Here is a 17,140-nt window from a genome sequence, read left to right as displayed (position 1 = left end):
CTTTCTAAAGATACCATTATTTTAATCATATCTTATAATTTATTATTAAAAAAATTATAAAATATGAGGAAAAAATGGAAAAAAACACACTTTTTCTAACTTTGACCCCAAAATCTGTTACACATCTACAACCACCAAAAAACACCCATGCTAAATAGTTTCTAAATTTTGTCCTGAGTTTAGAAATACCCAATGTTTACATGTTCTTTGCTTTTTTTGCTAGTTATAGGGCCATAAATACAAGTAGCACTTTGCTATTTCCAAACCATTTTTTTTTTCAAAATTAGCGCTAGTTACATTAGAACACTAATATCTTTCAGGAATCCCTGAATATCCATTGACATGTATATATTTTTTTTTAGTAGACATCCCAAAGTATTGATCTAGGCCAATTTTGGTATATTTCATGCCACCATTTCACCGCCAAATGCGATCAAATTAAAAAAAACTATAAATTTTTCACAATTTTAGGTTTCTCACTGAAATCATTTACAAACAGCTTGTGCAATTATGGCACAAATGGTTGTAAATGCTTCTCTGGGATCCCCTTTGTTCAGAAATAGCAGACATATATGGCTTTGGCGTTGCTTTTTGGTACTTAGAAGGCCGCTAAATGCCGCTGCGCATCACACGTGTATTATGGCTAGCAGTGAAGGGGTTAATTAGGTAGCTTGTAGGGAGCTTGCAGGGTTAATTTTAGCTTTAGTGTAGAGCTCAGCCTCCCACCTGAAACATCAGACCCCCTGATCCCTCCCAAACAGCTCTTTTCCCTCCCCCACCCCACAATTGTCCTCGCCATCTTTAGTACTGGCAGCAACTCTGCCAGTACTAAAATAAAAGGTATATTTAGGCTTTTTTTTTAAAGCATATTTACATATGCTGATGTGTAGGACCCCCCCTTAGCCCCCAACCTGACTGATCCCCCACCAAACAGCTCTCTAACCCTCCCCCTCTGCCTTGATGGGCGCCATCTTGGGTACTGGCAGCTGTCTGCCAGTACCCAGTTTAGAATAAAATTGTTTTTTTTTTAAAAATGTTCCCATTTTCTGTAGTGTAGCTCCCCCCCACACCAAAGACCAACCCCCCACCCCCTCCTACATACCTTTGATTGCTTGTTATAAAATATTAAACATTTTAATACCCCTTTCTACCACTAATACAAACAAAACTTTTCTGTAGTGTAGCGGTTCCCACCCGCTCCCGCCCCATGCACGTGCCCACCGCCCCCGTGCATGTGCACGCCCCCGTGCGCGCCCCCATCGGCCACGCCCCCGATCCCGCCCCCTCTACGTTACCCGGCCCATCGATGGCTGCCCACCCGCCTCCCAAGTCGGCTCCCACCCACCAACGATACCGGCCATCGATGTCCGGTGCAGAGAGGGCCACAGAGTGGCTCTCTCTGCATCGGATGGCCCAGGGGTGTTATTGCAGGATGCCTCGATATCGAGGCATCCTGCAATAACCGGAAAGCGGCTGGAAGCGAGCAGGATCGCTTCCAGCCGCTTTAAACCCCTAATGTCGTACAGGATACGTCGCTGGTCTTTTAAGACCAGGTTGTGTGCGACGTACCCTGTACGACATGTGTCGTTAAGGGGTTAAGCTGCAAATTCAAGTTGCAAATACCTTGTGCTTGAGTGACAGGCTCTTCAATGCAGGTCAGGACAATAAGGATTAACAGTGTTACCTGTGTCGGCAAATGCTGGTATATGTGGTACTACTGTGAGACTTGTCACCGTCGTAGCCTTCAGTGTGGAAATGGACCGCTGTCACAATACTCCCATCTCGCTTTCTCCGTCTATAAAGCCGTTCACAGTTAGCGTGCAGTGTGGCTCAAACAACATGAGTAAGAACAGGTGATGGCGTCTCTACTGGTTCCGACGTGCGTTTCGGGGACTCCGCCCCTTTGTCAAGGAATGTCCAGGTGCTTGTGAGGAGGTGTTATTTAAACCAATGCTGCAAATTGCCTCTTGGATAGTACATTCACACACCCCCCTACGTCACATTATCTCCATGCACGTAACTTTCATTCATACTTATATGGGAAAATGGATGTATATATCACTCACAAATAAAACACAAGCAACCAGTATATTCTATAGAAATGACATTAACATTAATCTTTAAGTACGCTCCTATTCATAATGGCCTATAGTATATGTGAGCTAAACTACAGACACATAATATAGATTATCCTAATGCGTACTTATGTTAGAAAGTATATCGATAATATTCAATTGTTATGTTGTTCTTGAGCCGATAGGTTAGTCTGGATAATTGAATATTATCAATATACTTAATTTCATGTTTGGGCAGTGTACAGAGTACAACAATGGAACTTTTTATGCTGTGTTAGTGTGTTCACCGTGAGTGAAAGTTATAAAGGGTGTGAGGTTGAACCTACAGTTTGAATATACCTCGCTTAAATACAGCCATTTACACTTTACAATTGTGGCCATTCACACGACAGCCTGAATGGAGGGACACTTAGAGGCACAACATTGTTTCTATTGTTAATGCTTTATGCGTTCAGTATTATTATGTCTGCACAAGTGCTCCATTTTCACTTATGATCTTTCCGTGACATAACAAAGCATGGATTACAAATACTAACAGCACTCACAAGTATCCTGGGGTTGTTACATGCTACCACATTTTACAAGTAACCGGATTAAAAGTTAAAATCTCTACAAAGTATCCGGAATTAAATGAGATGACTTTATTTCAGTAACTTTTTCAGCACCTTGGATACAGTTAATGCAATTTCTGTTTTTCAATATTCAGAACTATCCTGTTTTTTTCTTGAAGTAATACTGTTACGTGATTCTTGACAGGTGGTGTGACAGGTGGTGTTGTTCTTCACTCCCTGGGGACACCCTGGGGATGTTTTGATTACGTTGTTTAATTTATTTTTGTTTTGCTGTTCTTTTAAAAAATGTATTATTATATGATACGGATGTGTTTGGTGGATGGGGTTTGTGTGGATGTGAGTGAGCTTACATCTTGTCTTCTCCTGCTGATATCTAAGCAATTGTTTTAGATTGATCATTATATAGTATGAAGCTACATACACTATTAAAATTCTTTTTTGAAAGATTTCCAAGACTCATTGGTTGGGATTATTTAGTATTATATTAATCAAGAAATGGTTGTTCCTTCTTTTTGTCCCAATCCTTCTTCTCAAAAGGAACGTCTTTTGCATAACTTAGATGTTGTGCGGACTCTTAAATTTTACTTACAAGCTACTAAGGATTTTCGGCAATCTTCTGCCCTGTTTGTTGTTTTCTCTGGAAAACGTAAGGGTCAGAAGGCCACTTCTACTTCTCTGTCTCTCTGGTTGTAAAGTTTGATTCAATTGGCTTATGAGACTTCTGGACAGCAGCCTCCTGAGAGAATTACGGCTCAGTCCACTAGGGCCATCTCTTCATCTTGGGCTTTCAAAAATGAAGCTTCTGTGGAACATATTTGCAAGACGGCAACATGTTGCTCTCTGCATACTTTTTCTAAATTCTACAAATGTGATACTTTTACCTCGGATGAAGTTTCTTTTGGGAGAAAGGTTCTTCAAGAGGTGGTGCCTTTGTTTTAGATCCTGCCTTGTTCTCCCTCCCTGTTCATTCTGTGTCCTCTAGCTTGGGTATTGGCTCCTACTAGTAACTGGAATGATGTTGTGGACTCTCCATGTCATAGAAAAGAAAACAAAATTTATGCTTACCTGATAAATTTATTTATTTCCGGACCTAGAGAAAACACAACCCCACCCTCTTTTTTTATTAATGTTGCAGTTTTTTGGAGTATACCTCAGGCACCTTTTTTAACTTTGTGTTTCTTCCTTTTCCATTTCCTTCTGCTGAATGACTGAAGGTTATGGGTAAGGCAGTTACACTTAACAGTTTTTGTTGGGATGCTCTTTGCCTCCTCCTGCTGGCCAGGAGTTGAATATCCCACTAGAAATTGGAATGACGTTGTGGACTCCCCATGTCCGGAAATAAATAAATTTATCAGGTAAGCATAAATTTTGTTATTTCTACATATATCTGATGGTATTTTGTGACAATATACTGTATATCTATACCTATATTTATAGGTGATTATATATACTGTAGGTGTAGATATACAGGTATACAGGTAAATGTAGGATTTAAATATTTAAAAATACATAGAACGTATTATGCTATGTGCAGAACATTGGAATGTGAAATATTTAAACTAAAGACATAGTATAACACTTTATTAAAAATGAATATTGCATAAATATGATTTTACGTTTTCATCGACTTAACTGCAAATGGCTCCAATGCACTTATATATACTGTATGTCTATATATGTGTACATATGTATTTATGTGTTTATATGTGTATATATGTCTCTAAATACATATATACATATAAAATACATAAATACATATGTACACAAATAGATATATTTTTGAGATGGTATTATTATGAGTGTATGCTAATAGTACAAGAAAAATAAAGTCAGATGCGCCTCTATAAATAAAATATTAAAATGTGATTGCTGTCAACAATACAACAATTCTGTCTAGTAACATATAAAAAAAATACAAATACCCAATTCGTGAAATAAATAGAAATAAAAATATAAATAATAATAATAATAATAAATATCACACAACGTAAATGTGATATTGATGAATATCCCACAGTACTATGGAATAGATAGTAATGTAACAATCTCAGAGATAAAACTGTTAGAAAGACCTTAAAGTCCAAAGATGAATAAGAGTTCAATATGGCTGCAAACACTTCTTCCAAAACTTGAAGGCAGTTCAAGCGGAGCAAATCTGTACAAAGGACGAAAAAGAAGAAGGCGCCAACATAGTATGATTCAGTCTTAAAATATTCTCACTCCCCACGCATTCAATTAATCATACTTACGAGAAGTAAGGCACTTGAGATGGGAGAGGAAGGTGGGAGGAGAGAGAGGCAGATTTCAGGCAGAGCACGGGAAATGCAGAAAGAGTGTGTGGTGAGCTGAGTCTGAAGTAAAAAAGATAATTTTCTGTCTCCGGAAGTGTTCGGTTGTCACGCTGTTAGCCCACCTGGTTGGGCATTATTACCTGAGGGTGACTACTTCGAGTAATTGAAGCACTACAGGATTACAAGCTTCAGGGACCCTATACACCTCGGGCTAACAGGAGAGCCACTGTATCAAGAGATTCACCTGTGTGACGAGCGAGCAGCTACGTGGACAGCTGTTAATGTTCCAGAAGGCCTGTGTAGCACTTATCAAGTGCCTTACTTCTCGTAAGTACGATTAATTGAATGCGTGGGGAGTGAGAATATTTTAAGACTGAATCACACTATGTTGGCGCCTTCTTCTTTTTCGTCCATTATTATGAGTGTAACTGTACTTTGTAATGTCTTTTTGTTGTGTTTTGTGACACTTTTTTGTTTCGTAAAACAGTTAACCAGAGCTCTGAGGACACGGTAATCATTCTAGTATAAATCAAAATTGCGCTCAATCTATCGTATTTACTTTCAAATTGTAATACCAGCGGTAAACTTGATTCCCTACCACTGATATATAAATTTTACTGTTCAGCTAAATGCCATTATGCTTGTTTTAAGCAACATAAAAACAATTTCTCATAGATTTATTTTCAATATAATATTGTTAAAAAGGTGTAATTTTAGCAATATTGCTGCATGAAAATTACTGAATTGGATTTTGTGTTTTATTTAATCTAAGTGATAAAAAAGTTTTCAATGATTCACTCCAGACGCTACAATATATGCATACATCCTTAGTCCCCCTTATGGCGACTATATACCCATATCTAACCCCGGAATAAATGTATATATCACATATCCTATTTTTAATGGCAGATTTATGCCCACATGAGATCTCACACCAGGTGACCGGATCCTGATGTATCTGTATGGAATCTAAATGCCCACTTTAGACCCAAAACAAGAAACATCCTATTTTACCTCAATGTTCCCTGCTGGTTGCTTTGAGCACCACATAGTATTTTACTTTCATGGCTGCATAGTTTCCAGAGTCAGGGGATGGGGCGGAAAGTATGAAGAGAGCTGTGTCTGGCTGTATTAGGGCATAACCACTACACTGAAAGGAATGCTTAGGTCATGATGACACTATGGGGCATATCTATCAGGCTCGCCAGAAACACCACTATAATTCACTACTGGATATTATTTGCTGATTGGTGGCTGAAAAAATATGCCTCTTGTCAATCACTCCCGTGATGTGTTCAGCTTGCTCCCAGTAAAGCATTGCTGTTCCTTCATCAAAGAGAATGAAGCAAATTTAATAATAGCAGTAAATTGGACAGTTCTTTAAAATTGTATTCTCTGACTAACAGTTATGTGTGACCGCTGCTCCATAACCTGTCCGCCTACTCTGAGCAGGCGGACAGACATCGCCGCAATTCACTCCCCTGCTGGCGGCCAATCTGCAGGGGGCGACATTGCACCAGCAGCTCACAAGAGCTGCTGGTGCAATGCTGAATACGGAGAGCGTATTGCTCTCCGCATTCAGCGAGGTCTGTCAGACCTGATCCGCACTGTTGGATCAGGTCCAACAGACCTTTGTTAAATAGGCCTACAGCTGCAAGTTCTCACAAGAACCTGCTCTCCATATTTAACAAGCAGCGGTCATCAGACCGCTACTTTCCTAACCTCTTCGCCACCTCTAAGGTGGCAAAATTCAATCTCTGTGGTCTAGTCCGACCGAAGAGATTGACAGCTCCTGCCCGTGCACAATCAATCATGCACGGGCAGGAGCTGTCAATCTCCTTGGTTGGACTAGACCGCAGAGATTGAATTTCACAAAATTGCGCTTGTGTGCAATGGTGACTACCTGCGGGTAAATTCGCCCCGCCACAGGCGAGCTGAGGCGTACAGGGGCATGTATATGCGTCCCTGTCCGCCTCAGCTTTGATAAATCGAGCCCTTAATTCACCCTAGAAGAAACAGCAGTGAACCTCACACAATAGGAAGCAGCACAGCTGAGCCTGGCCCATCCCCAATATACTTTAATCAAGGGACAACATAAAAACATAGATAAAAGCATGGATAAAAGGGAGAACAAACTAGGAGAAAAATAGACATTAAGGAAATATATTGATAAAAAGGTGTGATTTTAACAATATTGCTGCATGCAATTTACTGCATTGATGAGCATGTAAAAAATGTACCCAATGATGTGAGTAACTTCAGAGCAGACCATATGCATGCCACCATATATCAGACCCCAGCACATATGCATACATACTGTAACTATTTATGTCTGCTTTATATTCACACTAGATTGCAGACCAGATTCATGTTTCCTACAGCTACTTTATGCCAGTTATACACATAACGCAAAGCTAGATGCACAAATCTTGCACCACCTTATGCTATCTTTGGGCCAGATTACCAGTGGAGCGCTAAATATCGCTTTTGTGAAACCGATATTTGCGCTCCACTGAGTAATACCAGTTCACGTTAATGTGCACTTGTATTACAAGTTGACAGCAATGCGAACGTAAGCTCCAATTCACATTGCTGGGAAGCATTGCACTCATGAGAGTTCGCTTCCATAGGCTCATATGGGAGCCTCGTTCTCATGCCTTGAGACACGGGGTGAGAACTGGTGCAGTGAAGGGGGTAAGTCACGCAGCGATTGCAGAAAATTGTAAAAATATATGTACATAATTTGAGATTGGAGAACAAACTAGGAAAGAAAAGAGCATTAAGGATATATGTTATGAGAAAGAGAAAATTGAGTAGACTATAGTATAGAAATATGACAGAAAACCACTATCATAAATAAAAGTTAGAGAATTTCACTACCATAAGTTTGATCTTGCTCTAAGATGACTTGCATATTGTAGCTTAGAGGCACTTCCTTGATGAAGTATTTCTGGTATACAGCTATTCAAAAACAAAATCTGCGTTAATGATGTTTGTTTTTATGCAGCAAAGACAGGATGAAAAGAACAAACGAAACAACACGGACACAACTGATGAAACAATGAAAGATTTGGAAGAACTTCTTCCTCCTAGTGCGAGATATGGGATGAAACGTGAGACTGAAGAGCCAGGTAAAGTTCATGTGCTGCTGTTATTTGCTATTTGTAATTAATCTCACAAAAGTAGAACTGATGTAGCGATTGAATATCATTTGCCAATATAAACTATGCGCTGACAACGTTTACTATTTGATTGACATGACATGACACCAGTATACTCCCAAAACACTGTGCTAAATGCTGCACATTATAATAATGTTCTAACACAAAACAAAAAAAAAATTAAATTTGCTTCATTCTCATATAACGTTGCAGAATCTGTTGTCGCTCTCCAAATAAATGATAAGAATAACAACAATAATATATTCGTTGTTGAAGAGCATACTTAGGTCGGTGGAGTGCACACTGGTGGAGCCCTGTATAGAAGCAGTTTGTGAAAAAACTGGTGCCATCTAGTGTTCTTGCAAATGTATAACATTGTTAAAATCATTTTTATTCAACTCATGCTTCTTCCTGTGCCTATGTTATATACCGGCTTACCTGCTTTTCAACAAAGGATAACAAGGGAGCAAAGTACATTTTTAGCATAATAGTAACAATACATAAAAACAGTAAATGCTGGTCTGTAGGTAAACCCCCTGTGCTGAGAATGTCCTACTGCTTGCTGAATGTAATATATTTGATTGTGAAGTAACTTGCTCAGAATGTAGTATATGTTCTTGTTTAGAACCCCTTCTAATACGGTCTGTACACTAGGGAAATATGTATGAGAAATAAAGTCACTCACCAGTTCTGTTAGAAGCTTCTATATATGTGTAGTTCTTGGTAATCAGTACCTGTTAGCTTCTTACCGACTGTTTGGATCGGATCCACTGGCTCCTCTCTGCCAATTCGGTGTCTTCGTGGCTCCTACATGAAGTACACCAAAGGGCAGTGAATTATGACGTCAGGGTCAGAAAACGGAGCAGCCTAAGACTCAAAGAAATTCAAACAGCAACAAAACAAAATATCCAGCGTAGCCAGATAGTGAAGTTTAAAACTTAGCCTTTAATACATCTTGTTAAAAGCAATGTTACAAATAACCTGACATAGGGGCCAGCTGTCTAACCCAAAAGTTTTCCTACGCATTTCGTGCCGTTAAAAGCACTTTGTCAGAGATAAGTACATTTTTATAATTAAAGTAAATCAGTATTCTTTTTAACAAATTTACGCAGTATCTATGTGTATTCATGTGTATTTTAGTGTGTAAATATGTGTGTGAGTGTGTGTGTATGCATGTGTGCATGCAAGTGCTTATATGTAACTATGTACATTATATGTGGGTATCTGACTTTATACTGTATATATGTGTATGTGTGTATGTGTGTCTTTGTCTCTGTGTGTATATATGTGTGTATGTATCTGAGTGTGTGTGTGTGTATACATATTTGCGTGTGTGTATTTGAGTTTGTATTTGAGTGTGTGTTCATATGTGTATTTTAGTTTGTGCATATGGGTGTGTGAGTATGTGAGTGTGTATATATGTGTGCTTGTGTGTATTTGAATGTCTGTGTGAATTTAAGTATGTATATATACAGTATATACGTATTTGTATGTTTGTGTGCCTGTGAGTTTGTTTGTATGTGAATGCGTATATATATATATATATATATATATATATATATATATATATATAGACAAGCAGGAAATTGCACTCCCAATGACCAAAGTCCTTATGCCCTGGGTGCAGCAAATAAAATAGATAGAAATACAGGACAAGCGCACTCCAAGGGACTTATCAAAAATCACTTTAACGTTTTCGGACATAATATAGTCCGTCTTCAGACAAAAAAGTGTTTACACAGTACTTACCCAACACCCATTAAATACACCAAGCAAACTGTGAACTGACTCAGCATCCACGCTCTCCCGGGTAGCTCCGCCCCCTGGGGGTGACGTCATCATCCCGGGCAACGTGGGCCATGCCAGTACCCAACTATAATAAACAAAACAAAACAAAAAGGCAAGAGGTGCTATGAAAAGTCAGTGGCACAACATGAGGGTACAATATTCACATTTCAATATCGCAGCAGTTATACTTTGAATGACTTACACGGACCGTTCCTGGTTGCCATAGCAACCAAATATAAACATGTACAAACATGCTATCAGCAGGGAAAAAAAATCCCCAGTGAGTGCAAGGCATACAACAGCACATTATTGTGGAACATTTAACATATGTTGTAAACACCAATCTCTATTCACAGGGATTACACAAACCGCAACTTGGTTGCCATAGCAACCTGTATAACAATAGAGTTAGCGTGGAAATCCTTAATAAGTGTAAACCAGGTGACATAGAGAATGGTGTGCATAAATATCTAATAAGGACCAAAAAACTGCAATAAATACAGCACTAATCTAAGCAGTAAGGGTGTTACACATGAGCTGCACAGATCACCTAAAACGTGCAGAGCATATGGAACCCCGTATGCTAACACTTTTTTGTCTGAAGACGGACTATATTATGTCCGAAAACGTTAACACTGATTAAAGTGATTTTTGATAAGTCCCTTGGAATGCGCTTGTCCTGTATTTCTATAAATATATATATATATATACATATATATATATATATATATATATATATCAGATCTCTGATGAAGCGCATGTAAGCATGCGGGAAACGCGTCAGATCTAATCCCTGCACACTGTGACTGTGTCTCTCACTTACCTGCTCTAATAAATCAACATTGGCAACAGTCCTGGAGTTCCTCGTTTTCTTCCTATATATATATATATATATATATATATATATATATATATATATATATATATATATATATATATATATATATATATATATATATATATATATATATATATATATATATATATATATATATATATATATATATATATATATATATATATATATATATATATATATATATATATATATATATATATGTGTGTGTGTGTGTGTGTTTGTGTGTATATGTGGTTTTGTGGTTTTGTGGTCTCCCTCCCTAGGAAACAAGGATGGACATCAAATTTGCCCCTGAATGAGTCATGTCTTGGCAATAGTGATGTCGCGAATAGTTCGCCGGCGAATAGTTCGCGGCAAACATAGCATGTTCGCGTTCGCCGTGGCGGGCGAACATATGCGATGTTCGATCCGCCCCTATTCATCATAATTGAGTAAACTTTGACCCTTTACCTAACAGTCAGCAGACACATTACAGCCAATCAGCGGCAGACACTCCCTCCCAGACCCTCCCACCTCCTGGACAGCATCCATTTTAGATTAATTTGGAAGCTGCATTCTTAGTGAAAGGAGGGACAGTGTAACTGCTGCTGATTTAATAGGGAAATTGATAGCTAGGCTAGTGTATTCAGTGTCCACTACAGTCCTGAAGGACTCATCTGATGTCTGCTGTAAGGACAGCACCCCAAAAAGCCCTTTTTAGGGCTAGAACGTCAGTCTGCTTTTTTTTTTTTTTTCCTGTGTAATCTAATTGCAGTTGCCTGCCTGCCAGCGTGTGTGTCAGACTCACAGCGTATACTGTGCCCACTTGCCCAGTGCCACCACTCATATCTGGTGTAACAGTAGTGTACATTTAAAAAAAAACAACACTTTTTTGACTGTGAAATAATAGCAGACAGCTGCCAGTACCCAAGATGGCTGCCAATAAGGCAGATGGGGAGGGTTAGAGAGCTGTTTTTTTTTTTGGAGGGGGGGGGGATCAGGGAGGTTGGGGGCTAAGGGGGATGCTACACCACAGCATATGTAAATATGCTAAAAAAATAATTTAAAAACCTTTTATTTTAGTACTGGCAGACTTTCTGCCAGTACTTAAGATGGCGGGAACAATTGTGGGGTGGGGGAGGGAAGGGAGCTGTTTGGGAGGGATCAGGGGGTCTGATGTGTCAGGTGGGAGGCTGATCACTACACTAACGCTAAAATTAACCCTGCAAGCTCCCTACAAACTACCTAATTAACCCCTTCACTGTTAACCATAATACACGTGTGATGCGCAGCAGCATTTAGCAGCCTTCTAATTGCCAAAAAGCAACGCCAAAGCCATATAAGTCTGCTATTTCTGAACAAAGGGGATCCCAGAGAAGCATTTACAACCATTTATGCCATAATTGCATAAGTTGTTTGTAAATAATTTCTGTGAGAAACCTAAAGTTTGTGAAAAAGTGAACATTTTTTTTTTTATTTGATCGCATTTGGCGGTGAAATGGTGGCATGAAATATACCAAAATGGGCATAGATCAATACTTTGGGATGTCTTCTAGAAAAAATATATACATGTCAAGGGATATTCAGGTATTCCTGACAGATATCAGGGTTCCAATGTAACTAGCGCTTATTTTGAAAAAAAGTGGTTTTGAAATAGCAAAGTGCTTCTTGTATTTATTTCCCTATAACTTGCAAAAAAAGCAAAGAACATGTTAACATTGGGTATTTCTAAACTCAGGACAAAATTTAGAAACTATTTAGCATGGTTGTTTTTTGGTGGTTGTAGATGTGTAACAGATTTTTCAGGGCCTGCCAGGGCACAGTGTCACACCAGTGCAACTCATATCTGGTGTAACAGCAGTGTATATAAAAAAAAAAATACAATTTTGACTGTAATAGATTGAATAGCAGTTAGTTGTCTGCAAGCGTGTGTGTCAGGCCTACAGCGTCTACTCTGCCAACTTCTGCCAGTGCACAGTGCCACTCATATCTGTTGTCACAGTAGCTTGCACGCATAGTACCACAAATCAAAATAAAAATGACAGGCAGAGGTAGGCCACCCCGCAGGGGCCGTCGTGGTCGTGGTGCTGTGATTCCCTTTGGCCCTAGAATAATGCCCAGTGTTCAGAGGCCACGTACCCTGAACTCGAAAAGTTCTGAGGACATAGTTGACTAGCTAACACAGGACACCCAATCTTCTACAGCTTCCGCTCGGAACCTTGACGTACCATCCTCCTCCAGTTTAGCTTCGGGCACCTCCCAAGTTACCACTCGCCCGCCTGCCTGCCACCACCAACACTAGCACCACAGCCGCTTCACTTGATCTGTCAGAGGAGTTATTTACACATCAGTTGGAAGAAATGAGTGATGCGCAACCATTATTGCCAGAGGATGTAGATAACAGGGATATGTCTCAGTCAGGCAGCATTACACACATTAACGTACAGTGTGATAATGATGATGTTGTACCCGCAGTCTGTCACTGTGAAGCGGGCGTAATCCTTACACTACCTGATCGATACAACATCATACCTGATGTTTTAAAGCACGTTATTCCAAACAATTTAGGAATGTTAGGTGATTTATGCCCTTTATGGATTAAAACCAGACTCTGCATCAACTATGTAATTTTCCATGGGAGTTTTGCCATGGATCCCCCTCCGGCACGCCACAGTCCAGGTGTTAGTCCCCTTGAAACAACTTTTCCATCACTATTGTGGCCAGAAAGAGTCCCTGTGGGTTTTAAAATTCGCCTGCCCATTGAAGTCTATGGGGGTTCGCCCGGTTTGTGATCTTTTGCGGAAGTTCGCGTTCGCTGTTCGCGAACCCAAATTTTTATGTTCGCAACATCACTACTTGGCAACTGTATATAAGCCCTTTTATGAGTATACAACAGCATCTATTGGTCTGTGTGTGAGAATATTTCTTTGTTCAAATGCAATGTTTACCACAGTTTGTGTACTGTGTAGTTTTTAAGATGTTTGAATTCCTCTATGCTTATTGCCCATCTGCAACATCATGGAGATCTGTGTATTGCTAGAGTGACCAACTTATAGCTTAGAGCCCAAAAGATCCATCCCAACCTAATTACTAGATCTTTCTATGGTTATAAAGTATAATACATTTATAAACTTATTCATTATAGTCATCTTCATCTTTAAGGCATAAAAAATATGTACTAAAACCATGCAAAATGGCTACTTGCAAAAACTTACCAGCATAAGGAGAGAAATTATGCAACATTTTTGTGGGCTTTTTTAACATTAGATTGTAACATGAGTCTCTCCTTCACATCAATAACCTTACAGTTCACTAGCTATGGTTTACCTTTATAAACTTCTTTAAGGGATCTATTAGTACTGACGAGATATCTTAAATAATCTCACTAGAGCAAAGGGCTTTAGATCATCAGGTCCCTATTAAACAACATAGAGAGCAGTAGGAAGGACCAGGATTAGATCTCAAATCAATCTCCTGACACTAAAATCCTTATAAACCAAAGCAGATTTTAGATCAGACCACCCACTGGTCTTTGAGCCATGTGCCTACATCCTACCTCTGATCAGTCCTAATAGCCCCACAGCCCCTCTATTAACCCCATTACAACTTTAGTCCTCAGATCAGCACTGCAGCCAGGGTCATCCACATGCCCACATTAGACCTCAGATCAGATCCATACTCATGCAGCTTCTCTTTTACATATCCAGATTTCAGATCAAACTCTGGTGCTGCACTCACTCTTAACTATATTGCCACGTTAAGCCTTAGATCAACCCCTTGGCTCTGCAGTCCTTCTTAGCTATACTGCCACATAATACTTCAGATTGAATGCCTGACCCTTCAACCCCTCTCCACCACATTCTCAAAGCTAAAAGATCAGACTCATTGTCTGAAACCACTTACAGATATAATGTTTCTTCATACCTCAAATCACTTGACCCAGCAGAAATTATCAATCACTTTGCCCAATGTAAATTTCATGTCCAGATGCTCTATATTAGCTATACCTAAAAATTTACTTAAGAAAAAAAAGACCTAAAATTACTCACCATCTAAAGTCTTCTATTTGGTAGCCAAAATCTTCTTCCTCTGCAGGTCCTTCATGTGGACCTCATCACATTCTCTCCCCAAGAATTTTCTTGTGACTGTACATCTGTAATTACCTTGTATCTAAGCTTATGCTGACTCCTTATCTCAGATCTCTTGACAGACTTGCATTTTAGGCAATTAGTGCTGACTCTTAAATAACTTCTTATCCGTGAGCACAATGTTATCTATATGAAACACATGAACTAACGCCTTCTAGCTGTGAAAAAATGTCAAATGCATTTAGATTAGAGGCAGCCTTCAAGGGCTTAAAAATTATCATATGAGCCTACCTAGGTCTAGCTTTCAACTAAGAATACCAAGAGAACAAAGCAAAGTTGATGATAAATGTAAATTAGTAAATTGTTTACAAGTACATGCCCTAACTGAATCATGAAAGTCTTATTTGAACTTAACTATCCCTTTAATATAACTGGTTATGCAAAACTGGGGAAAGGATAATAAACTGATTATCTATCTTTGTAAACAATAAAATGTAGGGTGTAGGTTGTCCCTTTAACAAAAAGCATCACGTTGAACTGCTGAAGTCTATTTATAGTGTACATGTAAAGCTAAATTAAAGCATGGTGGCAGACGCAGTGGATGTTTTTTGAGCAATACACCAATAAGATAACATGGAAGGTTTAAAACCACCAGGTTTGCTGGATTTCCAGGTAACAAATCTGACTCAGGCATGGAAGAAATGGAATGAATAAATAATCCTATACAAAGACCTTACAATGGCTGACAAACCAGAAGAGATGAATGTAAAACTGTTTCTGTACTTACTTGGGGAAAATGGCAGAGAGATGAAAGACACTCTTCTTCCAGGAATAGCAGCTCCCTAACTGGCACAAACAGTGGAAGTACAGTATTTGATGATTATTGTGAACCAAAGCAAAATGAGACTGTAGAAAGATATAATTTTCTTTCATACTGGTGGTGAGAGTCCACAGTCCTTACTCATGGGAATTACTCTTCTCTACCACTAGGAGGAGGAAAATATTCCCAAACCTCAAGAGCTCTATAAAACCCCTCCCATCTCACACATACCTCAGTCTTTAATTTGCTTTCGCTGGAGGTGGTTGAATTAAGAAGACATGCATATGATTCATCAGAGAAAGTTTTTTTCAGTCTATGTTGAGACCCGGTTTCCCCTCAGAGTACAGTGATTGACAGAGGGATGTATTTATGGTATGGTTTGTGATTCAATGGTTTCACCGTATTGGAAATCTTTTCATAAACCCTCTATAATCAGTCACTGGATGTATCTTCTGCCTCCCTTTATAGATCTACAAATATACTCCTATTCCATAACCTCTGCTGATATGTTTCAGTACTGGTTTGACTGTCTGCTACCTGATTGCTAGTCGACGAGTGTCTATTGGTAAGTATATTTTTATTTTTTATTATAGACACTCATTTAGCTATATTATGGGCACTTTTTTATTGTTAAAGAGTTTATCTATATATGTTATTATATATGGCCCTGGGGTAGATCTTTCACAATTTCCCTTCTCTTTGCATGTGGCTATTTTTTTTGGTACGCTCAGTTTTTTGCATGTTTGTCTGTTCTCATTTATCGGGATTGTGCATGTCGGGTTTATACTCATCGAGTTAGAGCAGGTTTTTTCATTTGGCTGTCTGGTTAGCGCACGTCCTTTTAGTTTTCCCAGGCATTGATGTACACACATCTTGTTAGCACACGCTTGTTCTGCTTTGCCCTCTTTGGGGTTTTGGCATGCTTTATCTAATTTAACTGTCAGTTTGTGTTGTTTAAGCTACTTAGGTGGGGGTAAATGGTTTCCATTCCTCAAGAGTTTTTTAAGGGGTTTTATATTGTTTATTGCATTTCTTTACAATTTGCTATAATGGAGAAGCACGATTCTGTCCCTAAACATAACCAAGAAACTAACGGCTAGATTTGGAGTTTTGTCGGTAACGACCCGCGTAGCTAACGCCGGCTTTTTTCTGGCCGCACCATAAAAATAACTCTGGTATTGAGAGTCCACAAAAAGGCTGCGTTCGGCTCCAAAAAAGGAGCGTAGAGCATTTTTAACGCAGCTTCAACTCTCGATACCAGAGTTGCTTACGCAAGCGGCCAGCCTCAAAAACGTGCTCGTGCACGATTCCCCCATAGGAAACAATGGGGCTGTTTGAGCTGAAAAAAAACCTAACACCTGCAAAAAAGCCGCGTTCAGCTCCTAACGCAGCCCCATTGTTTGCTATGGGGAAACACTTCCTACGTCTGCACCTAACATGTACCCCGAGTCTAAACACCCCTAACCTTACACTTATTAACCCCTAATCTGCTGCCCCCGCGATCGCT

The 17,140-nt window shown here is 39.3% G+C and overlaps 1 protein-coding gene across 1 annotated transcript in view; it reads left to right on the top strand.

Moving 5' to 3' along the window:
• The window catches only part of LOC128647193 (transmembrane channel-like protein 2-A), a 306,013-nt gene that overhangs the window by 203,532 nt on the left and 85,341 nt on the right, over positions 1–17,140 (top strand). Inside the window, exon 18 of the mRNA XM_053699975.1 lies at positions 7,946–8,069. Within this exon, the coding sequence (XP_053555950.1) occupies positions 7,946–8,069 (124 nt within the window). The remainder of the gene's footprint in view (positions 1–7,945; positions 8,070–17,140) is intronic.

Source organism: Bombina bombina, chromosome 2 (assembly GCF_027579735.1).
Source record: "Bombina bombina isolate aBomBom1 chromosome 2, aBomBom1.pri, whole genome shotgun sequence".
Classification (NCBI taxonomy): Eukaryota; Metazoa; Chordata; class Amphibia; order Anura; family Bombinatoridae; genus Bombina; species Bombina bombina.
This window is presented reverse-complemented; position numbering and strand designations above follow the sequence as displayed.